The sequence below is a fragment of the Thalassophryne amazonica genome, chromosome 2 (assembly GCF_902500255.1).
Source record: "Thalassophryne amazonica chromosome 2, fThaAma1.1, whole genome shotgun sequence".
Lineage (NCBI taxonomy): Eukaryota > Metazoa > Chordata > Actinopteri > Batrachoidiformes > Batrachoididae > Thalassophryne > Thalassophryne amazonica.
This window is the reverse complement of record NC_047104.1, coordinates 158,960,192-158,986,698: the sequence shown is the minus strand read 5'-3', so window position 1 is coordinate 158,986,698 and position 26,507 is coordinate 158,960,192. Positions and strand designations below refer to the sequence as shown.

Below are 26,507 nucleotides of genomic sequence, written 5' to 3'. Positions count from 1 at the left end.
TGCTGGGGCCTTCAGGGTTAAATCCTCATACAGGATTGTAACAGGGAGTTGTGTGGCAATGTGGGTGTGTCCCACCTGAATGTCTCGGCCCACCCCTAGCCCAGTTTCTAGGGGCGGGCGTTGGTGTTTTAACCGCTCGGGGCAGTCTCTTACCTGATGCTCTATCGAGCCACAAACAAAACATGCTCCATGGGCCAGCCTCCTCTGTCTATCTGGTGCCCTAAATGTGGCCCTGCTCGTGTCCATAGCTTCGTCAGCAGGGGGAGTTGTCACCACACGGAGCGCAGGGGCCGTGGAGCATGGGGAGGGCGGAACGCGGTCGGAACCGGAAGGGAGAGGGACGACGCGTGCCCGGCCACGCCCTTCGTCTCGTTCCCGACGGCGTTCTTCTAACCGATTGTCTAATCGTATGACGAGATCGATAAGCCCGTCTAAATCCCGCGGTTCGTCCTTAACCACCAGGTGCTCCTTTAGAACCAGTGACAGTCCGTTTACAAAGGCGGTGCGGAGGGCAGTGCTATTCCAGCCGGACCTTGCAGCCGCGATGCGGAAGTAGACTGCATAAGCAGCTGCACTCCAGCGCCCCTGTCTCATTGACAGCAGCACGGCTGAAGCGGTCTCACCTCTATTTGGGTGATCGAACACTGTTCTGAACTCCCTCACAAACCCATCATACACCTGAAGGAGCCGTGCATTCTGCTCCCAGAGCGCTGTAGCCCGAGCGCGTGCCTCACCACGAAGCAAATTTATGACATAAGCTACTTTACTAGCATCAGTCGCGTACATAACGGGACGTTGTGCGAAGACGAGCGAACACTGCATAAGGAAATCAGCGCACGTCTCCACACAACCGTCGTACGGCTCTGGCGGGCTTATGTATGCTTCCGGGGATGGTGGGAGGGGTCGTTGAACGACCTGTGGAATGTCATTGTTTCGCACAGGGTCCACAGGAGGGAGAGCCGCAGCTTCGCCCTGAGGGCGCGCTTCCACCTGTGCGGCGAGAGCCTCCACCCTGCGGTTAAGGAGGACGTTCTGCTCGGTCATTAGATCCAACCGAGCCGTAAAAGCGGTGAGGATTCGCTGCAACTCACCGATCATTCCTCCTGCGGCCGCCTGTGCACCCTGTTCTTCCATTGGCCGTTCAACAGCCGGTTGACGCCCCTCGGGATCCATGACGATGGCCGAGATATCCTGTTGTGAAAGTGTAAGAGCACGGACCCACAACAGGGGGCGCAAATGAACGGACAATGGATAAGGCCAAATACAACACTTTACTGTTGTGAAATTGCACAACAACAACGACAGATTACAATATGAACTCCAATATACACAGTGTTATGTGGGCAGGCTCGAAGATAGGAGACGTCAGTCCAAGTCGAACCGGAACCACACGATTTCCACCGCCACTGAACCCCGGGAATACTGGAGCCGCCAAGTCCCGAACTCCCAGGTGGCCACTGCCTACGCGTGTCGGATCTGGTACTGCTGGCGAGGAGCAAACACAGTTAGAAGTGGGTGCGTGTGCACCCAGCAACACGTATGGTGGGAAATCACCTCCACCTCTCGTCAAAAAAAAAAGGAACAGAGTAAATGCTGTCCAAGTTACACAAGCAACAGTTATTCCACAATACAGTCAGCTGAGAATTTACCTCTTCGTAGAGCGATATCTCGGCAATGAGGTGGAGATGCCGTCTTGCTGATATACCACTGAAGATCAGATGATTGACAGCTGTCGTCGGTGATAAGTGACAGCTGTCACCCCGGCTGCTCCTGTGAGGCGGCAGCACCCTCTGGTGCCTGGAGCCCGCACTCCAGGCAGGGCGCCCTCTGGTGGTGGTGGGCCAGCAGTACCTCCTCTTCAGCGGCCCACACAACAATATCAGTGTGTTTGTCTCGTATTTGATATATTTAACTGAAATTTCTGATCCACACAACCAATGATAATGACCCCCAATAGCCCCCCCCCAAAGAGAACTGAAATTTAAATCTTAAGTTAGAAGGTGTAACCTTATTATTATCATTTCAGTCATACAAAGTCTGGTCTTAAAATTGACACATAGATAAGACATTTTGACCAGTTTCCTTCAAAAATATCAGCTTGATTCTTCATGATGTCCACCAAGGACACAACAAAGTCATCAGCATTTATTTATTTGTCTGTCAGCAGAACTATGTCAAAACTACTGTACAGATTTTGAATTTTGCACCACAGAGAGATCTTAGGCCATGGAAGACTCCATTCAGTTTTGGAGGTGATGTGGATCCGAATTGATGGACGTCAGAAATCTCAGATTGCTCTTGTTTTGAATGTGATCCTTGTCATGATAGATATATATGTTACTATATCAATCCACTCATTTATTGTTGGTTTGTCTTTCTTAAGCCAGTTCCTGGTCAGTTTTTTTTTTTTTGCATCCTACTAACACTCGCAGCAGGCGTTTATCTGGCTTTGAATACTCAAGTCCTGCTAGATCACTAAGATACAATTTCTTTTTAAAAACAGTCTCTGGGACCTCGTGGATGTCTCTCCAATATGAAGCCACAGAGGAACAGCCCCAACAGATATGGAAGTGATTTGCTGATGTATTTCCAAAGAACCTCCAGCAGCTTTGAGATGCAACTCTTTTGTGCTGGACTATGAAAGAATGGAGATGTGTTCCTCCAGCTGACTTCTCTCCAGGAGGGGCAGCTTGTTATTGTCCACTGCCGTCTGCAGACTCTGTCCCACTCTTCCTGTGATATTGTGAGGCCTCCCTCTGTTTGCCATCTCACCTTAACATTCAAAGTGTGTCTGTTGGAGAGCTGAACATCATTTTTTAGATGGTTTTTTTTTTTTTTTTTTCTTGGAAAGAAGGATTTCTTTTAGGCTCTTTAATGTTGAGAATTTTGTTTTCTTCCTGAAGCCTCATTCCCTGGAAGTTTCTTATTCATAAAGTCTCTAATTTGTAAATATCTAAAGTGATGTTGATTTCGGTGACCAAGTTTATCCTTAAGGTCTTGGAAGCTAAAACCTCTGTCCTGGTCTAAGTTAATCCAAACCCCGCTCTATGTTTGAACCTTGTATCATAATTACTGGTCCTAAAGTCTGAATCATAAGTGAGCCATTTAAATATTTCAGTCATTTTCTTTAAATGATGCCTTTTAATTATTTCAGTCAATGTTTTTAGAGAGCCAGTTAACCAAGGGTTCTTTGGGTCTGAGAGGTGGTTGGTCATTGATGGGTCACCCAGTAAAAGTCAGTCAGTCCTGTTCCCATTGCTGTTTCTGTCTCTTTCTATTTTGATCTGTAACTCGGTGTACACCACCCAGGTAATGGCCAGATTTGGGCCAGCCAGTAACAATCCCTAAAGCAGGGAAGGGAAAATCCACCTTTCTCCTTTGATAATTGTGAGGTTTTAATTCTTTGCTTTCCCTGGCCCATATGAATGTCCTACTCCCTAAAATATTGTTGTGGCTTCACAGTTGGGACAGAGTGGAATAAATATAAAACGTTCCTTTTTACTGAATCCATACAAGAAGTGATATTTAGATAAAGAATTAGGATCCATCTGTTAATAAGAGTACCTGCTTGTTAGACACAGTTATTCCAGTGGTACTCAAGGATCCTCCAAAGAGACCCAACACCAAAGACATCCAGACCTCAGGTTGCTGATTAACATCCAACACTTCCAGTCATACAGTAAGACGGGTGGCACCAGGACCCTAAAGAGCTGGACTGTCACCCTCCTGCAGCGATATCAGCATCTGTCCACTGACCGCTACACTCCATGACATCCTGTCAGGCTCAGAGAAAACCGACTATAAAAGCCATCAGTCATATTAAATAATCTCTATATCCCACCTATGGGTCCAGAAAAGGGACACACTTTGGATGAAAGTTGCCATAATCCCTCCATGGGTAATGTCAATCAATCAATCAATTTTTTTATATAGCGCCAAATCACAACAAACAGTTGCCCCAAGGCGCTTTATATTGTAAGGCAAGGCCATACAATAATTATGTAAAACCCCAACGGTCAAAACGACCCCCTGTGAGCAAGCACTTGGCTACAGTGGGAAGGAAAAACTCCCTTTTAACAGGAAGAAATCTCCAGCAGAACCAGGCTCAGGGAGGGGCAGTCTTCTGCTGGGACTGGTTGGGGCTGAGGGAGAGAACGTGATAATGTGAGAGTTTGTTAAACTCTTTGAATTAAAGTCAACAGTCTCAACTACAAACACATCTGGATTTTTTTTAAGTTCATTGTGCTGGTGTTCAGAGCAACAATTACAAAACCAAATACTTATGGACCAGACTGCAGTTGAAACATCACCATAAGCTGTGGAACATGTTAGTTATCAAAAAGGCACATTTACAGTCTATTTAATCATGTGGCCGACACGGGGAGCCGCTCACGAGGATTTGCTGACGGTTGATGAGACTCTGAACTTGGTATGTTGTTGGTGGCAGAAATGGCTGATTTGAGTTTTTCCACAAACTGCTGACATTGTAGGATTTTCATGTGCAACCATCTCCAGAGTTGAAATGGAGTGACTCAAAAATAAATAAAACTCCGCCCACTGAGCGGTGGTTCTCTGGGCATAAATGATTGATTCCAGAGGTCTGAAAAAAAAGGCAATGGAATGGCCCCAGGAACTCAAATCACCAGCATCTGTCAGTGGAAGACAGGTGGAACCTTGAGGACAGCTTGTGAAGAGCACACTGGGAACCACAGCTAAGAACAGAGAACTGTGGACATGGACTCACCCAAAGTGGACAGTGGATGATGACTCAGTTTCTGCTGCTTCAACAGTTGGATGGTAGAGTCAGAAATTGGCATAAGCAGCTTGACAGCATGGATCCGTCCTGTCCCGTGTGGGCGGGGACAAAACCATACTCACAATATTTAATTTTACAATATATCAATTTAAAAAGTCCAGAAATGGATATATTCAGAAGTTGGTTGAAATAAGGGGGAGATGTAGAAGCACTTTTATTCAGCCGGGGGGGGTTGAGTAATACCCGACATCACATCCGCTTCAAACATACTTGAGTAAACCTGAAGGCAGATGACTGAAGACATGAAATTGACCACTGATGATTGTTTACTTGAAGGGCAGAAATTAAGGGGGGGGGAGTGTTTACTTGTGTGTGGAAAAACACTGAGCTGTGCGGATCGTGACATGAAGTCGGATCAGCAGATCAGCCGTGATGCCGCGTCTCTGGACCTGATTGTTTAGTGAGCCGCTGCTGTGATGTGATGTGGGACACCTCATGATACACCAGTTAATTAGACATTGCACAACCCTAATAAAGTATTTTTAAAGTGCTTTTCGTGTAGCCCGGTCTGTGGTTAAAGATACACTAGCAGCCAGTTAAAAACAGTCATTTAAAAAAAAGACTTATGACAGGCAGCACGGGGTGGCTCAGTGGTTAGCACTGTTACCTTGCAGCAAGATGGTCATACAATCATACATATAGACAGTGGTGGGCACAGCTAACCAAAAAGTTAGCTTCAACAACAGCGAATCAGCTAACTGAAAAGTTATATTTTATAAAGCTAAACCGATAAACCACCCAAAAATGTATCGGAAGCTACAGCTAACCGATAACCTTCAAAATTGAGTTTAAACACCACAATCACAAACCCAAACAATTAATCACCAGTTCTGCCTTTGTGCCCCCTGCTGGAAGCTCCTGTTTATTATGTATTTTACTCTACCACAGCAAAAGGACAGTGACCACCAGGTTGTCACCAAAAAAAAAAAAAAAACATCCATTATTCCTTAACCACATACAGCAGTTCTGCCTTGAGGCCTGAGAAAATAAAGCAATTTTGACTTATGGTTTTGACTTATAAATCAAATTATTCTGTATAGAATAACTATATTAATGTCAATTCTGTCATTTGTGCAAAGTTAAAATATAACACAATTTTAAATAATGCACTAATTCTGAAGTTTTGTAACAAACACAGACAGATGCCAAAGGGATTATGGGTAAAATAGCTCCACTAACACTGATTGGTTGACTCATTCATTCTATGTAAAAACAAACTCGTTAAAGTGATGTGTGTGTTTGTGTTTACATATAAATATGGTTTTGTAAAATATGCCATTTTTTTCATATGTAAAAAAAAAAAAGCCATTTGCAAAAGCCAAAAGTCAAGTTGTGATTAGACAAACGTCTGATATAACCTGATAATACTGCCATGAACTATACTGGCCAGTAGATGGCAGTAGAGACTGCAAAAACTTGCCAAAACAACTATCCCAAATAATCCGTGTCTGGTACGTTTAATCTGCATGGAATTTAATAAATACAAACCAAATTTCAGACATCTTATATATATATTTCTCTGGAACAAAGATGACAGTGTTGTAAAGGACAATAACCAGGACATTATAGAGCAAACAGGAAGTGATTGCAGCTCACAGTGATTTCAACTGAATATAATGGAGAAGCAACCTGAGCTTTTTCTAGCATTTTTACATAAAACAAGCACAATAACAACGTCTATAAACCCAGAAAATATATTCTGTATAATTCTCATGGAAATCTTCGCCTTTGATTATTTCTGAAACCAGACACCTACATACTGTGTGAACACACACACACGTGCGCACACATGCACACAAGTTGATGTCGTAGTCAAACGTCCGATGACTTTCGTTGTTTGCTAATGAAACAAAACTACGCGCTGTAACAGCAGATCTGTTAAACGCGTCCAAACACTCTGCTGTCTCTGATCTATCATTTGATGTCTCTGACAGCATTGACCACCAGCACCATCCATCTGCTGCTTTCCCATCATTCCAAAATCCCCACATTGTGTTTTCTTTGCAGAGGATTAGGAAAGTTGGGAGCACATCAATGTGAAACACAGATTACCCGAGAGCGTCTGATATTTGCATAAATCCCTCTGAAAATGAGAAATGCTTCATCAGTATCCACAAAAATACAAGGAATGTGACTTCAGTTTGAGCTGCACTCTCTCAGTACGGCATGAATAAATACATACACATGATACTGAACATACACTGAATAATTCACAGTCAAAAAATGAATATGCAAATAAAATGTGAATAAGAAATAATGTGTGAAATAAACAGTGAGTATTTTGTCAGGTTAAGGTGTTCATCAGTGTGACGGCCTGTGGACAGAAACTGTGCCTGTGTCTGGTTGTTCTGACGTACAGAGCTCTGTAACGCTGACCAGAGGGGAGGAGTTTAAACAGGGCATGTCCAGGGTGGGAGGGGCATGCAGAGTTGTTACCATAGTGTCAGTTATGGACACAAATCTGAGATTATTCTTCTCACCCTGTCATGAGATTATTATCAAAAAATAAAATAAAATCAATTTTATTTATATAGCGCCAAATCACAACAAACACTTGCCCCAAGGTGCTTTATATTGTAAGGCAAGGCCATACAATAATTATGTAAAACCCCAACGGTCAAAATGACCCCCTGTGAGCAAGCACTTGGTGACAGTGGGAAGGAAAAACTCCCTTTTAACAGGAAGAAACCTCCAGCAGAACCAGGCTCAGGGAGGGGCAGTCTTCTGCTGGGACTGGTTGGGGCTGAGGGAGAGAACCAGGAAAAAGACATGCTGTGGAGGGGAGCAGAGATCAATCACTAATGATTAAATGCAGAGTGGTGCATACAGAGCAAAAAGAGAAAGAAACACTCAGTGCATCATGGGAACCCCCCCAGCAGTCTACGTCTATAGCAGCATAACTAAGGGATGGTTCAGGGTCACCTGATCCAGCCCTAACTATAAGCTTTAGCAAAAAGGAAAGTTTTAAGCCTAATCTTAAAAGTAGAGAGGGTGTCTGTCTCCCTGATCTGAATTGGGAGCTGGTTCCACAGGAGAGGAGCCTGAAAGCTGAAGGCTCTGCCTCCCATTCTACTCTTACAAACCCTAGGAACTACAAGTAAGCCTGCAGTCTGAGAGCGAAGCGCTCTATTGGGGTGATATGGTACTATGAGGTCCCTAAGATAAGATGGGACCTGATTATTCAAAACCTTATAAGTAAGAAGAAGAATTTTAAATTCTATTCTAGAATTAACAGGAAGCCAATGAAGAGAGGCCAATATGGGTGAGATATGCTCTCTCCTTCTAGTCCCCGTCAGTACTCTAGCTGCAGCATTTTGAATTAACTGAAGGCTTTTTAGGGAACTTTTAGGACAACCTGATAATAATGAATTACAATAGTCCAGCCTAGAGGAAATAAATGCATGAATTAGTTTTTCAGCATCACTCTGAGACAAGACCTTTCTGATTTTAGAGATATTGCGTAAATGCAAAAAAGCAGTCCTACATATTTGTTTAATATGCGCTTTGAATGACATATCCTGATCAAAAATGACTCCAAGATTTCTCACAGTATTACTAGAGGTCAGGGTAATGCCATCCAGAGTAAGGATCTGGTTAGACACCATGTTTCTAAGATTTGTGGGGCCAAGTACAATAACTTCAGTTTTATCTGAGTTTAAAAGCAGGAAATTAGAGGTCATCCATGTCTTTATGTCTGTAAGACAATCCTGCAGTTTAGCTAATTGGTGTGTGTCCTCTGGCTTCATGGATAGATAAAGCTGGGTATCATCTGCGTAACAATGAAAATTTAAGCAATACCGTCTAATAATACTACCTAAGGGAAGCATGTATAAAGTGAATAAAATTGGTCCTAGCACAGAACCTTGTGGAACTCCATAATTAACTTTAGTCTGTGAAGAAGATTCCCCATTTACATGAACAAATTGTAATCTATTAGACAAATATGATTCAAACCACCGCAGCGCAGTGCCTTTAATACCTATGGCATGCTCTAATCTCTGTAATAAAATTTTATGGTCAACAGTATCAAAAGCAGCACTGAGGTCCAACAGAACAAGCACAGAGACGAGTCCACTGTCCGAGGCCATAAGAAGATCATTTGTAACCTTCACTAATGCTGTTTCTGTACTATGATGAATTCTAAAACCTGACTGAAACTCTTCAAATAGACCATTCCTCTGCAGATGATCAGTTAGCTGTTTTACAACTACCCTTTCAAGAATTTTTGAGAGAAAAGGAAGGTTGGAGATTGGCCTATAATTAGCTAAGATAGCTGGGTCAAGTGATGGCTTTTTAAGTAATGGTTTAATTACTACCACCTTAAAAGCCTGTGGTACATAGCCAACTAATAAAGATAGATTGATCATATTTAAGATCGAAGCATTAAATAATGGTAGGGCTTCCTTGAGCAGCCTGGTAGGAATGGGGTCTAATAGACATGTTGATGGTTTGGATGAAGTAACTAATGAAAATAACTCAGACAGAACAATCGGAGAGAAAGAGTCTAACCAAATACCGGCATCACTGAAAGCAGCCAAAGATAACGATATGTGTTTGGGATGGTTATGAGTAATTTTTTCTCTAATAGTTAAAATTTTATTAGCAAAGAAAGTCATGAAGTCATTACTAGTTAATGTTAAAGGAATACTCAGCTCAATAAAGCTCTGACTCTTTGTCAGCCTGGCTACAGTGCTGAAAAGAAACCTGGGGTTGTTCTTATTTTCTTCAATTAGTGATGAGTAGTAAGATGTCCTAGCTTTACGGAGGGCTTTTTTTTATAGAGCAACAGACTCTTTTTCCAGGCTAAGTGAAGATCTTCTAAGTTAGTGAGACGCCATTTCCTCTCCAACTTATGGGTTATCTGCTTTAAGCTGCGAGTTTGTGAGTTAAATAGATTTTTGCTGGTTATTGGTGGTCTGGGAGGAGGCACCGTCTCTACGGGGATGGGGTAATGAGGGGATGGCAGGGGGAGAGAAGCTGCAGAGAGGTGTGTAAGACTACAACTCTGCTTCCTGGTCCCAACCCTGGATAGTCACGGTTTGGAGGATTTAAGAAAATTGGCCAGATTTCTAGAAATGAGAGCTGCTCCATCCAAAGTGGGATGGATGCCGTCTCTCCTAACAAGACCAGGTTTTCCCCAGAAGCTTTGCCAATTATCTATGAAGCCCACCTCATTTTTTGGACACCACTCAGACAGCCAGCAATTCAAGGAGAACATGCGGCTAAACATGTCACTCCCGGTCCGATTGGGGAGGGGCCCAGAGAAAACTACAGAGTCCGACATTGTTTTTGCAAAGTTACACACCGATTCAATGTTAATTTTAGTTACCTCCGATTGGCGTAACCGGGTGTCATTATTGCCGACGTGAATTACAATCTTAACAAATTTACGTTTAGCCTTAGCCAGCAGGTTCAAATTTCCTTCAATGTCGCCTGCTCTGGCCCCTGGAAGACAATTGACTATGGTTGCTGGTGTCGCTAACTTCACATTTCTCAAAACAGAGTCGCCAATAACCAGAGTTTCATCCTCGGCGGGTGTGTCGCCGAGTGGGGAAAAACGGTTAGAAATGTGAATGAGCTGGCAGTGTACACGGGGCTTCTGTTTAGGGCTACGCTTCCTCCTCACAGTCACCCAGTCGGCCTGCTTTCGCGGCTGCTCAGGATCTGCTGGAAGGGAACTAACGGCGGCTAAGCTACCTTGGTCCGCACCGACTACAGGGTCCTGGCTAGCTGTAGAATTTTCCACGGTGCGGAGCCGAGTCTCCAATTCGCCCAGCCTGGCCTCCAAAGCTACGAATAAGCTACACTTATTACAAGTACCATTACTGCTAAAGGAGGCCGAGGAATAACTAAACATTTCACACCCAGAGCAGAAAAGTGCGGGAGAGACAGGAGAAGCCGCCATGCTAAACCGGCTAAGAGCTAGTAGCTGCGCTAAGCTAGTGGATTCCTAAAAACACACAAAGTGAATAATGTGTAAATCATTTAGAGGTGATTCAGCAGAGGGAGTGCTTTAGTTAAGGCACGTGAAGATTACACTGTGAAACAAATCGTTATCTAGTTGTCTAGATCAATCTAACTACGCAGATTAAACAGCTAACAGATACAGAAAAACACCGCTGTGCTCCGGAACAGGAAGTGATACAATACCGCAGTGAGCAGAGCCAAGACCTGAATCCTATTGAACATTTCTGGAGATATCTGGAGAGATAATCACCATCATGATTATCATCATGATGGTGCTTTTTCAATAGTCTTCTCCCTCATGTCCCCGTCATACATACGCCGGTTGAGGCCGAATGGCATCAGAATGACACATCCGGCCTCAGTCAGGAAATACTGACTTGTGGTCTGAAGACCAACGGACGGCAGTCTGTGAGCATCTACATGTTTGTTCCCATTCGCTCGGTTGTCCCGAGTGTGCTGCACATGTTCACAACACTCTTGGTGCCATTGAGATGGAACGCACATCTGACGGCGGTCTGTGTCAGCTAAACTGTATATGTGCTTTAGATGCCATCGTGCAGGTGTGGATGAGGTGATCGGCTGACCACGCCTCTTTCCCCCCGACTGCGTCTGATGATGGTAATATTTGCTGCATGTTCTTGCTATGTGAGTTGGGGGCTTAAACGTTCATGGTCCAATAATTTGCATTTTTATACCAACCTCAAGTTGGTATAAAGCAGCAAATCAAACACCTTTGAGCAGAGCCTTATGAGGAAAAACTGTGTGACTGTGACCTCAGCGAAGGTGATGTTGACAGCAGAATGTTTAAACTGGTGGGAAACACGTCAGATCTGCTGCTGAACATTTGTAGATTTGAACGCTTGCTGCTGACTGATCTGAAGTCTTACATCAGTTTGTACGATCATCCAGGCGTTGGTCAAACCCACGTTGCCCTCTGTGCCAAAGAGCTCAAGGCCTTTTTTCAGGTCTCTCTGTGCGTAGTGGTCGATCTGAGGGGAGAACAAAAAAAACAAACAAAAAAAAAAACAGGATGACACAACAGCTGAAGGTGAATCACACACTTCTGACAACGAGTCAAAGTATAGAACAGTTTACACAAGAAAAAACACAATTTTATAAAAAATAAATAACATCACTGCATTGTTCCTGAGGTGCCAGTATGAAGGATCAGAAATTATAGGAGAAAAATATATAGCAGAGTAAAAGTTCACATTTAAGTCAAGAGCAAGTCATTAAAAAGCCTTTGAGCAAGTTAGTTTCCATCAACCCAACTGCACTCAGAGTTCCATTATGTGATGGAGCCTCTGATACTCACAAACAAACTCTATACGTCATCTTCACCAGTCGAAATGTTCCACTTCCACTTTATGTAACAGGGTTATTAATATTCTACATGATTCCACTTGGCTTTATGTGTTTATGGGTGAAACAACGCCCTCCCTTGGTGGTTGGTTGTGGTTAGTGCAGAGGGCACAGGGATCACTTTGCCATCTACTAGAGACTGGCACGGGGCGGGGGTTACTGTGGTAGAATATTGTGTGTTGTGGTCCGTTGTGTGATCACTGTGCTGACTGTGTCCATCAGGAGCTAAAGAGTTACATGTTGTACCTTTTATGAGCTTAATAACTTTGTGATGGACTCATACACAACTCTGAGGCCTTGAGGCAACTCTGCTGTGATTTGGAACTATATAAATGAAAATAAATTGAAAAACTGAAATGGATTTCCACGTAAGGTGCTGTACTCGCTACGATGATTTCTGACAGGTACATATTCTGTTCCACGCAGATTAAATCACTTCACTCTGTCTCCTGGCCATTATTCAACCACTCCACAGAGATAAACTATATGAAGAAGGAAAAGAACGAAACATGGTTACACGTGTTTGGACTGAGCTGGACTCTACACAAAACTAAGGGCCCCTTCACATATAGTGTGAATTTGGTCGATTTGCACATAAACTGCACATGAAGCAGGAATTGTGTGCAAAACGTTTAAAATTGTAGCTGCCTCCAATGCCTTGTACACCTGCTGCTACAACTATGTGAGCTGTGAGAGCCCATCGAACCCTCTTGTGGCAGGTGTCGGCCAAATTCCAGGTGACACACACGAACATCTAACACCGCTCGTTTGACACTTAGAAAATGTGTGGCCATTCATACTATCATCACGAAAACAGTCAGCAGATGATCACTGTCGAGCTGGATGTGAAATCTGTCTAAGTGCCCCACGAGTGTGACTTTGCAAACAGAGTGACATGTTGGTGTGTGCGCTGAACTGACAGGAGGTGTGGCCACTGACAGGAGCGGCTGTGGGGAGCTTTGGATCTGGACGTCACGGCTGAGCACGTCCAGAATGTCACAGGTGGGGACGGCTCTCCTGCGGCATGCCATCCACAAGACACGCATGTTGGGCTGGAGACGTGCACGGGGCCGGCTGCACACACTGACAGCAGATGTGGACATAAGAGCGCCCTGCTTCTCACTCACGTTATTTCATGACTGTACGTCTGTGACCATGAGTCATCTACAGAGGAACAGATGGATCATACTTGTATTGTCCACTTGATAAGAGGGATTCAATAGAATGTGGTGTTTTTATATGGTGTGTGTGTGTGCTTTAAATACATGCATTTAAAAGAATGGATGTGTGAGTTCGAATCCCGTGGGTGGCATGTAATTTTTATTTTTTTTATTTTCATTTTTTTATTGTGAAAAGCTGCTGTGTTCCCACGTGCACGAACCATCGCACCAGGATTGTGCATGCCTGCCCAGCGGCGCGATGTTTGTGTGATTTGCTCATACGAGCTGTTACGACGTGAGGCGCCCTGAGTTGTACCTACAGAATTCACATGATGTGTGAAGGGGCCCTAAGTAATCTACTCATTAAAATAAATATGTATATTTTAATAATGTATATTTTAATACAGTTACATGGAACAAAATAGTCTGATCACAGACAACCACCCATCCATTTTCTGTATCCGCTTACTCCAATGAACAGTCACGGGGTTGGAGCCTATCCCAGCAGTCACAGGGTGTTTGATTACAGACAGATTTAATTAAACTTGTGATATTTCTCTCCCTCATTTTTGGTTTAAAGCTCTGTTTCATCTTTCATGGATCGGGGTTTAAACTCTGATCACAGCGGCCCATGAATGTGACTTTGCGTCTGGTTTGATGAATTTTATCGGGCTTGAAACACACAAAATGTTTGAAGGCAACCACAGCGTGATCCAGCATGTGTGGAGATGTTACAGGTCCACAGAATTACAAGGGATGACCAAGATGATGTCAAGACAGAGAGAGAAAGGACTATTTTAAACTTTTAGATTAAGCCACAGTTACTCCCCAACACCTGTATAGGACTTGTATCTTTCAAACTTTGCTTTATGCCACATTGAATGATGAGAAAACAGGATTTTTCTACTTTGTATGCTGAGTCCTGGTTGTAAACGTGACTTTGCTGGACGTTCTGTTGCATCACTGTCGTGACTTTTTTCTGTCAGAAGGACATTTTAAATGTTGGGGGAGACGGTCGGGACTTTATTTTTTCAATTTGTGCGTCCAATATTGACTGGTGGTTGGCTCTCACTGCGGTATTGTATCACTTCCTGTTCCGGAGCACAGCGGTGTTTTTCTGTATCTGTTAGCTGTTTAATCTGCGCAGTTAGATTGATCTAGTTATCTAGATTATGATTTGTTTCCCAGTGTAATCTTTACATGCCTTAACTAAAGCACTCCTTCTGCTGAATCACCTCTAAATTATTCACTTTGCGTGTTTTTAGGAATCCGCTAGGTTAGCGTAGCTACTAGCTCTTAGCCGATTTAGCATGGCGGCTTCTCCTGTCTCTCCCACACTTTTCTGCTCTGGGTGTGAAATGTTTAGTTATTCCTCGGCCTCCTTTAGCAGTAATGGTACTTGTAATAAGTGTAGCTTATTCGTAGCTTTGGAGGCCAGGCTGGGCGAATTGGAGACTCGGCTCCGCACCGTGGAAAATTCTACAGCTAGCCAGGCCCCTGTAGTCGGTGCGGACCAAGGTAGCTTAGCCGCCGTTAGTTCCCCCTGGCAGATCCCAAGCAGGCTGACTGGGTGACTGTGAGGAGGAAGCGTAGTTCTAAACAGAAGCCCCGTGTACACCGCCAACCCGTTCACATTTCTAACCGTTTTTCCCCACTCGACGACACACCTGCCGAGGATCAAACTCTGGTTATTGGCGACTCTATTTTGAGAAATGTGAAGTTAGCGACACCAGCAACCATAGTCAATTGTCTTCCGGGGGCCAGAGCAGGCGACATTGAAGGAAATTTGAAACTGCTGGCTAAGGCTAAGCGTAAATTTGGTAAGATTGTAATTCACGTCGGCAGTAATGACACCCGGTTACGCCAATCGGAGGTCACTAAAATTAACATTAAATCGGTGTGTAACTTTGCAAAAACAATGTCGGACTCTGTAGTTTTCTCTGGGCCCCTCCCCAATCGGACCGGGAGTGACATGTTTAGCCGCCTGTTCTCCTTGAATTGCTGGCTGTCTGAGTGGTGTCCAAAAAATGAGGTGGGCTTCATAGATAATTGGCAAAGCTTCTGTGGAAAACCTGGTCTTGTTAGGAGAGACGGCATCCATCCCACTTTGGATGGAGCAGCTCTCATTTCTAGAAATCTGGCCAATTTTCTTAAATCCTCCAAACCGTGACTATCCAGGGTTGGGACCAGGAAGCAGAGTTGTAGTCTTACACACCTCTCTGCAGCTTCTCTCCCCCTGCCATCCCCTCATTACCCCATCCCCGTAGAGACGGTGCATGCTCCCAGACTACCAATAACCAGCAAAAATCTATTTAAGCATAAAAATTCAAAAAGAAAAAAATAATATAGCACCTTCAACTGCACCACAGACTAAAACAGTTAAATGTGGTCTATTAAACATTAGGTCTCTCTCTTCTAAGTCCCTGTTGGTAAATGATATAATAATTGATCAACATATTGATTTATTCTGCCTAACAGAAACCTGGTTACAGCAGGATGAATATGTTAGTTTAAATGAGTCAACACCCCCGAGTCACACTAACGGTCAGAATGCTCGTAGCACGGGCCGAGGAGGAGGATTAGCAGCAATCTTCCATTCCAGCTTATTAATTAATCAAAAACCCAGACAGAGCTTTAATTCATTTGAAAGCTTGTCTCTTAGTCTTGTCCATCCAAATTGGAAGTCCCAAAAACCAGTTTTATTTGTTATTATCTATCGTCCACCTGGTCGTTACTGTGAGTTTCTCTGTGAATTTTCAGACCTTTTGTCTGACTTAATGCTTAGCTCAGATAAGATAATTATAGTGGGCGATTTTAACATCCACATAGATGCTGAGAATGACAGCCTCAACACTGCATTTAATCTATTATTAGACTCTATTGGCTTTGCTCAAAAAGTAAATGAGTCCACCCACCACTTTAATCATATCTTAGACCTTGTTCTGACTTATGGTATGGAAATAGAAGACTTAACAGTATTTCCTGAAAACTCCCTTCTGTCTGATCATTTCTTAATAACATTTACATTTACTCTGATGGACTACCCAGCAGTGGGGAATAAGTTTCATTACACTAGAAGTCTTTCAGAAAGCGCTGTAACTAGGTTTAAGGATATGATTCCTTCTTTATGTTCTCTAATGCCATATACCAACACAGTGCAGAGTAGCTACCTAAACTCTGTAAGGGAGATAGAGTATCTCGTCAGTAGTTTTACATCCTCATTGAAGACAACTTTGGATGCTGTAGCTCCTCTGAAAAAGAGAGCTTTAAATTAGAAGTGCCTGACTCCGTGGTATAACTCACAAACTCGCAGCTTAAAGCAGATAACCCATAAGTTGGAGAGGAAATGGCGTCTCACTAATTTAGAAGATCTTCACTTAGCCTGGAAAAAGAGTCTGTTGCTCTATAAAAAAAGCCCTCCGTAAAGCTAGGACATCTTTCTACTCATCACTAATTGAAGAAAATAAGAACAACCCCAGGTTTCTTTTCAGCACTGTAGCCAGGCTGACAAAGAGTCAGAGCTCTATTGAGCTGAGTATTCCATTAACTTTAACTAGTAATGACTTCATGACTTTCTTTGCTAACAAAATTTTAACTATTAGAGAAAAAATTACTCATAACCATCCCAAAGACGTATCGTTATCTTTGGCTGCTTTCAGTGATGCCGGTATTTGGTTAGACTCTTTCTCTCCGATTGTTCTGTCTGAGTTATTTTCATTAGTTACTTCATCCAAACCATCAACATGTTTATTAGACCCCATTCCTACCAGGCTGCTCAAGGAAGCCCTACCATTATTTAATGCTTCGATCTTAAATATGATCAATCTATCTTTGTTAGTTGGCTATGTACCACAGGCTTTTAAGGTGGCAGTAATTAAACCATTACTTTAAAAGCCATCACTTGACCCAGCTATCTTAGCTAATTATAGGCCAATCTCCAACCTTCCTTTTCTCTCAAAAATTCTTGAAAGGGTAGTTGTAAAACAGCTAACTGATCATCTGCAGAGGAATGGTCTATTTGAAGAGTTACAGTCAGGTTTTAGAATTCATCATAGTACAGAAACAGCATTAGTGAAGGTTACAAATGATCTTCTTATGGCCTCGGACAGTGGAACTCGTCTCTGTGCTTGTTCTGTTGGACCTCAGTGCTGCTTTTGATACTGTTGACCATAAAATTTTATTACAGAGATTAGAGCATGCCATAGGTATTAAAGGCACTGCGCTGCGGTGGTTTGAATCATATTTGTCTAATAGATTACAATTTGTTCATGTAAATGGGGAATCTTCTTCACAGACTAAAGTTAATTATGGAGTTCCACAAGGTTCTGTGCTAGGACCAATTTTATTCACTTTATACATGCTTCCCTTAGGCAGTATTATTAGACGGTATTGCTTAAATTTTCATTGTTACGCAGATGATACCCAGCTTTATCTATCCATGAAGCCAGAGGACACACACCAATTAGCTAAACTGCAGGATTGTCTTACAGACATAAAGACATGGATGACCTCTAATTTCCTGCTTTTAAACTCAGATAAAACTGAAGTTATTGTACTTGGCCCCACAAATCTTAGAAACATGGTGTCTAACCAGATCCTTACTCTGGATGGCATTACCCTGACCTCTAGTAATACTGTGAGAAATCTTGGAGTCATTTTTGATCAGGATATGTCATTCAAAGCGCATATTAAACAAATATGTAGGACTGCTTTTTGCATTTACGCAATATCTCTAAAATTAGAAAGGTCTTGTCTCAGAGTGATGCTGAAAAACTAATTCATGCATTTATTTCCTCTAGGCTGGACTATTGTAATTCATTATTATCAGGTTGTCCTAAAAGTTCCCTAAAAAGCCTTCAGTTAATTCAAAATGCTGCAGCTAGAGTACTGACGGGGACTAGAAGGAGAGAGCATATCTCACCCATATTGGCCTCTCTTCATTGGCTTCCTGTTAATTCTAGAATAGAATTTAAAATTCTTCTTCTTACTTATAAGGTTTTGAATAATCAGGTCCCATCTTATCTTAGGGACCTCGTAGTACCATATCACCCCAATAGAGCGCTTCGCTCTCAGACTGCAGGCTTACTTGTAGTTCCTAGGGTTTGTAAGAGTAGAATGGGAGGCAGAGCCTTCAGCTTTCAGGCTCCTCTCCTGTGGAACCAGCTCCCAATTCAGATCAGGGAGACAGACACCCTCTCTACTTTTAAGATTAGGCTTAAAACTTTCCTTTTTGCTAAGCTTATAGTTAGGGCTGGATCAGGTGACCCTGAACCATCCCTTAGTTATGCTGCTATAGACGTAGACTGCTGGGGGGTTCCCATGATGCACTGTGTGTTTCTTTCTCTTTTTGCTCTGTATGCACCACTCTGCATTTAATCATTAGTGATCGATCTCTGCTCCCCTCCACAGCATGTCTTTTTCCTGGTTCTCTCCCTCAGCCCCAACCAGTCCCAGCAGAAGACTGCCCCTCCCTGAGCCTGGTTCTGCTGGAGGTTTCTTCCTGTTAAAAGGGAGTTTTTCCTTCCCACTGTAGCCAAGTGCTTGCTCACAGGGGGTCGTTTTGACCGTTGGGGTTTTACATAATTATTGTATGGCTTTGCCTTACAATATAAAGCGCCTTGGGGCAACTGTTTGTTGTGATTTGGCGCTATATAAAAAAATTGATTGATTGATTGATTGAATATTCTTGTATATTAGTTCATAGGAGATGAAAGTAATTCACTCTCTTTCCTGTATTGACACTGTGGCTTTAAAACTGCATTTAGAACACAAGTCCTTCAGCATGTTGGGCTTGAATTTTTCTAACCAGCTGTTTTTTTTTTCAGTGCTCTTTGCTGCGTGGGGAGATGATCCAGTGTTCAATAGTGAAAGTAAAAATCAGTGGGATCTTGGCATTAGTGCACAGAGACACTGAAACTCTTAGTGCGTTAAAAACTGGCCAAATATATATATAAAAAGTAAAAGTGCCTTTCAAATAAGCATTTGGTTAAAGCTGAAGGCCGCTGAGTTTGACTCTCCTGACCACAAGTTGCTGTGCAATAAGCTGAACCCACGTGGACCCATGTGAGTTTGTTTTACAAGATGTGGTTCAGCTGCTTGAGCCAAAACAAACCAGATAAAACGTGATTCCGTCGCAGCGAGCGCCGTACTAAAGACAACAATGTTGTTGTTTTTTAATCACCACCAGTGAGCGATAAATGTTCTTAAATACACTGAATGCAAAATCCAATCACTTCAAATTAACAATGCAATCAAAACAATCAGGCGCGGTGCACAAACGGCAAACACCATCTCACATGAAAGCCGCTTCTCCTTGTGTGCACATGCTGACGCTCGATCCCGGCTTCCTCTCTGCTACGCTGTGTGCTGAAGCAGCCTGTCAGTTCTACAGCCACCAGACTCTTTGACACATTATCTTTCATTCTGGCAAAGTGCTCTTGAAGCATGAAGAACAATGATCAGAGTCTGCAGTTATTACTGACATGATTACACTCTGTGTGTGTGTGTGTGTGTGTGTGTGTGTGTGTGTGTGTGTGTGTGTGGTGTGTGTGTGTGTGTGTGTGGGTGTGTGTGTGTGTGTGTCAGGTCAGGTCAGGTCAGGCACTGGTGCTGCATGCCACCACATACACCAAGTTCATTGCCAGCTTGTTGCGGTCCCATCTTGCTTTCCTTGCATTCTCTTTGTGTTCCTGTAGTTCACAGTGAATGTTAGGCTGCCACTGAGATACAGACCTTTTGCCTTGAACATTGTTAATCCACCTGCTATTTGAAAGACTCCTGCCAGATATTTGCCTTATTATGTTTCGATGTGCTGCCTGGATTCAATTCTGAGTAACGCCTGATGGATCTGGACTGTTGTGTGGGCCGCTGAAGAGGAGGTACTGCTGGCCCACCACCACCAGATGGCGCCCGCTTGAAGTGCGGGCTTCAAGCACGAGAGGGCGTCATAGCAACCGGGAGTGACAGCTGTCACTCGTCATCAGCACCAGCTGTCACTCATCCACATCACCACCACCTTAAAGGCGGACTGCAACTCCACCTCCCCGCTGAGAAATCAGCTACCTTGGAGGTAATTTCTCTGCTGACTTAAAACTGAATAATAGTCCTGAACTCTTTTGCAGCCGTTTTCCTGTGGTGTTTCCTTATCTGCTGGATTGGCGTTGGTGTGATTAGCGACAGCTTCGCCTCACATCCCAACCAGATAAGTGGTTAAACAGGAGCTGCACGTGTGTGATTGGAGGTGGAGGTGCTCCCTCCCAAAAGAACACAGACTGTGGGTTTACTGAGTGTGCGTACTCACACTCACCTGTGCTGTTTCTTGTTCTCTGCCAGCAGTACCAGGTCTGACAGCTGGAGATGGTGGCCACCTGGGGACTCAGGACTTGGGCGGCTCCGGTGTTCTTCAGATCCGTTGGCAGTGAGGGCCGTGTTGGGATCCGGCTCGGTTCTGGACGGGCGTCTCCTATCCTCAAGCCTGCCCACACGTCACCCAACGTGTAATTGACTGTAGTTCCAAACTGTTGTTGTCTGTATTCCGTTGTGCACAATTTACAACATTAAATTGTTACTGTTTGGCTTATCCATTGCCCGTTCATTTACGCCCCCTGTTGTGGGTCCGTGTTCCTACACTTTCACAACATGGACTTTGCCTTCTCAGACTGAATATATTGTGTATGATTTACTGTTCTCAATTTTAATAATTACTGTTGAAGTCACTGAATGTCATCAGTCACTGCGAGCGGTAATCCTTGACTGGCCCGTGACACATTTGAGACACCTGCAAGTTGGATATTGGCACAAGTGCCACATGGCCAAAGTCTTGTAGCTGAATGTTTTTGTAACTGCTTGTAACTTTGTAACTGTTAGAATGCCCTACACAGTGGTCACTCCTCTGAGTCTGATCTGCTTGAGGTTTCTGCCTCACGTACACCAGAGGGAGTTTTTCCATACCACTATTGGCTGTGTGCTTGTTCAGGGGGGTTGGGAAGGTTAGGCTGTGTGAAACGCTTTGTTCTGATTTGGTGCTGTTTGAATTGCATAACCAGCAGTTCAATTTCTATTTAATTTAATCTATATACATAAAGGGCTACATCTGTCTGTCTGTCTGTCCTGGGTAACTTCTAAACAATATATTAGCCCTAAAAACTATATATTCCGAATTCTCATGACATGGGGAACAAACTGGTACCATTTTAAAAAAGTTGAAAATTACCCCCAAAATAACTGGCTGTGGGTATGACCAAGCAAACTGAAATTTCCAGCCCTGTATATGTGTTGGCCATCGCTGTTTATTTCACCTTTGTGGTGGGCTGCAGCAGCCGCACACAGCGCACCTCATCCATGTCTTTGTTGATTTCAAGCATTTCTCTGCTCCTATTACAGGTCAGTGAGGGTAGCGCAGTGGTAATGTTTCCATCTGGTAATCAGAGCTTACAGTTTCGAATCCCATAACTGACAATTTTTTTTAACCAGGGCTATTTAACTGCAGGGTTCTGTATTGCGTCCCCTTTTATGTATTATTATATGAACCCAGTGATATTCACTAATTTTACCCACTGGTTTTTATTTTATTGTTCTTCACATCAGTGGTGTGATGTGGTGCAGCTGCTCACACTGTGTTCCTGCTCGAAAGACACTGTTGCGTGCAAAAACCGTCACACCAGGATCGGCACGCCTGCCTGTTGGTGCGATGTTTTCGTGGTTCGCTCAAACGAACTGTTTCAACACAAGTCGCCCTGAGTTGTACTTATTCATTCTATGTGTGAAGGGACCCTTACTCGAGGATGTGCACTGATGGTTTTCCACATCACAGTTCAGCTCAGAATCCAAAACTGAAACTGATTTAGCAGTTGAATGAAAAATGGAATCATCAGCAATCATTGTAACTTTGGATTTGTTTTAGCTGCTAAAATGGATGAGTGGATGGATGTATAAAACTGAAAAGAGATCACAAAAAAACAACAGCAAAGTCAAATAAAATAATAAGCAATCATCAATCAATCAATCAATCAATTTTTTTATATAGCCGCCAAATCACAATAAACAGTTGCCCCAAGGCGCTTTATATTGTAAGGCAAGGCCATACAATAATTAACGTAAAAACCCCAACGTCAAAAAGACACCTGTGAGCAAGCACTTGGCTACAGTGGGAAGGAAAAAACTCCCTTTTAACAGGAGAAACCTCCAGCAGAACCAGGCTCAGGGAGGGGGCAGTCTTCTGCTGGGACTGGTGTGGGGCTGAGGGAGAGAACCAGGAAAAAGACATGCTGTGGAGGGGAGCAGAGATCGATCACTAATGATTAAATGCAGAGTGGTGCATACAGAGCAAAAAGGAGAAAGAAACAGTGCATCATGGGAACCGCCCCAGCAGTCTAGAGTCTATAGCAGCATAACTAAGGGATGGTTCGGGTCACCTGATCCAGCCCTAACTATAAGCTTAGCAAAAGGGAAAGTTTTAAGCCTAATCTTAAAAGTAGAGAGGGTGTCTGTCTCCCTGATCTGAATTGGGGAGCTGGTTCCACAGGAGAGGAGCCTGAAAGCGAAGGCTCTGCCTTCCCATTCTACTCTTACAAACCCTAGGACTACAAGTAAGCCTGCAGTCTGAGAGCGAGCGCTCTATTGGGGTGATATGGTACTACGAAGGTCCCTAAGATAAGATGGACCTGATTATTCAAAACCTTATAAGTAAGAAGAAGAATTTTAAATTCTATTCTAGAATTAACAGGAAGCCAATGAAGAGAGGCCAATATGGGTGAGATATGCTCTCTCCTTCTAGTCCCTGTCATACTCTAGCTGCAGCATTTTGAATTAACTGAAGGCTTTTTAGGGAACTTTTAGGACAACCTGATAATAATGAATTACAATAGTCCAGCCTAGAGGAAATAAATGCATGAATTAGTTTTTCAGCATCACTCTGAGACAAGACCTTTCTGATTTTAGAGATATTGCGTAAATGCAAAAAGCAGTCCTACATATTTGTTTAATATGCGCTTTGAATGACATATCCTGATCAAAAATGAATCCAAGATTTCTCACAGTATTACTAGAGATCAGGGTAATGCCATCCAGAGTAAGGATCTGGTTAGACACCATGTTTCTAAGATTTGTGGGGCCAAGTACAATAACTTCAGTTTTATCTGAGTTTAAAAGCAGGAAATTAGAGGTCATCCATTCTTTATATCTGTAAGACAATCCTGCAGTTTAGCTAAGTGGTGTGTGTCCTCTGGCTTCATGGATAGATAAAGCTGGGTATCATCTGCGTAACAATGAAATTTAAGCAATACCGTCTAATAATACTGCCTAAGGGAAGCATGTATAAAGTGAATAAAATTGGTCCTAGCACAGAACCTTGTGGAACTCCATAATTAACTTTAGTCGTGACGAAGATTCCCCATTTACATGAACAAATTGTAATCTATTAGCCAAATATGATTCAAACCACCGCAGCGCAGTGCCTTTAATACCTATGGCATGCTCTAATCTCTGTAATAAAATTTTATGGTCAACAGTATCAAAAGCAGCACTGAGGTCTAACAGAACAAGCACAGAGATGAGTCCACTGTCCGAGGCCATAAGAAGATCATTGTAACCTTCACTAATGCTGTTTCTGTACTATGATGAATTCTAAAACCTGACTGAAACTCTCTCAAATAGACCATTCCTCTGCAGATGATCAGTTAGCTGTTTTACAACTACCCTTTCAAGAATTTTGAGAGAAAAGGAAGGTTGGAGATTGGCCTATAATTAGCTAAGATAGGCTGGGTCAAGTGATGGCTTTTTAGTAATGGTTTAATTACTGCCACCTTAAAAGCCTGTGGTACATAGCCCAACTAACAAAGATAGATTGATCATATTAGATCAAAGCATTAAATAATGGTAGGGCCTTCCTTGAGCAGCCTCGTAGGAATGGGGTCTAATAACATGTTGATGGTTTGGATGAAGTAACTAATGAAATAACTCAGACAGAAACAATTGGAGAGAAAGAGTCTAACCAAATACCGGCATCACTGAAAGCAGCCAAAGATAACGATACGTCTTGGGATGGTTATGAGTAATTTTTTCTCTAATAGTTAAATTTTGTTAGCAAAGAAGTCATGAAGTCATTACTAGTTAAAGTTAATGGAATACTCGGCTCAATAGAGCTCTGACTCTTTGTCAGCCTGGCTACAGTGCTGAAAAGAAACCTGGGGTTGTTCTTATTTTCTTCAATTAGTGATGAGTAGAAAGAGTCCTAGCTTTACGGAGGGCTTTTTTATAGAGCAACAGACTCTTTTTCCAGGCTAAGTGAAGATCTTCTAAATTAGTGAGACGCCATTTCCTCTCCAACTTACGGGTTATCTGCTTTAGCTACGAGTTTGTGAGTTATACCCGGAGTCAGGCACTTCTGATTTAAAGCTCTCTTTTTTAGAGGAGCTACAGCATCCAAGTTGTCTTCATGAGGATGTAAACAACTATTGACGAGATACTCTATCTCAATTACAGAGTTTAGGTAGCTACTCTGCACTGTGTTGGCATATGGCATTAGAGAACATAAAGAAGGAATCATATCCTAAACCTAGTTACAGTGCTTCTGAAAGACTTCTAGTGTAATGAAACTTATTCCCCACTGCTGGGTAGTCCATCAGAGTAAATGTAAATGTTATTAAGAAATGATTCAGACAGAAGGGAGTTTTCAGGGAATACTGTTAAGTCTTCTATTTCCATACCATAAAGTCAGAACAAGATCTAAGATATGATTAAAGTGGTGGGTGGACTCATTACATTTTGAGCAAAGCCAATAGAGTCTAATATAGATTAAATGCAGTGTTGAGGCTGTCCATTCTCAGCATCTGTGTGGATGTTAAAATCGCCCACTATAATTATCTTATCTGAGCTAAGCACTAAGTCAGACAAAAGGTCTGAAAATTCACAGAGAAACTCACAGTAACGACCAGGTGGACGATAGATAATAACAAATAAAACTGGTTTTTGGGACTTCCAATTTGGATGGACAAGACTAAGAGTCAAGCTTTCAAATGAATTAAAGCTCTGGGGTTTTGATTAATTAATAAGCTGGAATGGAAGATTGCTGCTAATCCTCCACCCCGGCCCGTGCTACGAGCATTCTGACAGTTAGTGTGACTCGGGGGTGTTGACTCATTTAAACTAACATATTCATCCTGCTGTAACCAGGTTTCTGTAAGGCAGAATAAATCAATATGTTGATCAATTATTATATATTTACCAACAGGGACTTAGAAGAGAGAGACCTAATGTTTAATAGACCACATTTAACTGTTTTAGTCTGTGGTGCAGTTGAAGGTGCTATATTATTTTTTCTTTTTGAATTTTTATGCTTAAATAGATTTTTGCTGGTTATTGGTAGTCTGGGAGCAGGCACCGTCTCTACGGGGATGGGGTAATGAGGGGATGGCAGGGGAGAGAAGCTGCAGAGAGGTGTGTAAGACTACAACTCTGCTTCCTGGTCCCAACCCTGGATAGTCACGGTTTGGAGGATTTAAGAAAATTGGCCAGATTTCTAGAAATGAGAGCTGCTCCATCCAAAGTGGGATGGAGCAGCTCTCCTAACAAGACCAGGTTTTCCCCAGAAGCTTTGCCAATTATCTATGAAGCCCACCTCATTTTTTGGACACCACTCAGACAGCCAGCAATTCAAGGAGAACATGCGGCTAAACATGTCACTCCCGGTCCGATTGGGGAGGGGCCAGAGAAAACTACAGAGTCCGACATTGTTTTTGCAAAGTTACACACCGATTTAATGTTAATTTTAGTGACCTCCGATTGGCGTAACCGGGTGTCATTACTGCCGACGTGAATTACAATCTTACCAAATTTACGCTTAGCCTTAGCCAGCAGTTTCAAATTTCCTTCAATGTCGCCTGCTCTGGCCCCCGAAGACAATTGACTATGGTTGCTGGTGTCGCTAACTTCACATTTCTCAAAACAGAGTCGCCAATAACCAGAGTTTGATCCTCGGCGGTGTGTCGTCGAGTGGGGAAAAACGGTTAGAATGTGAACGGGTTGGCGGTGTACACGGGGCTTCTGTTTAGGGCTACGCTTCCTCCTCACAGTCACCCAGTCGCCTGCTTTCCCGGCTGCTCGGATCTGCCAGGGGGGAACTAACGGCGGCTAAGCTACCTTGGTCCGCACCGACTACAGGGGCCTGCTAGCTGTAGAATTTTCCACGGTGCGGAGCCGAGTCT

At 43.1% G+C, this 26,507-nt stretch overlaps 1 protein-coding gene and 1 long non-coding RNA gene across 4 annotated transcripts in view; one reads left to right on the top strand and one right to left on the bottom strand.

The window, feature by feature from the left end:
- Positions 1-26,507, bottom strand: part of tspan4a (tetraspanin 4a) — a 1,052,607-nt gene that overhangs the window by 90,402 nt on the left and 935,698 nt on the right. For all 3 annotated transcript variants that reach the window (XM_034160143.1, XM_034160139.1, XM_034160132.1), the window contains one exon: positions 11,671-11,772. In XM_034160143.1, the coding sequence (XP_034016034.1) occupies positions 11,671-11,772 (102 nt within the window). The remainder of the gene's footprint in view (positions 1-11,670; positions 11,773-26,507) is intronic.
- Positions 827-25,416, top strand: LOC117501303. The gene is made up of 4 exons (XR_004558004.1): positions 827-838; positions 2,883-2,888; positions 11,150-11,296; positions 25,406-25,416. It is a non-coding gene; the product is annotated as an uncharacterized LOC117501303 (long non-coding RNA).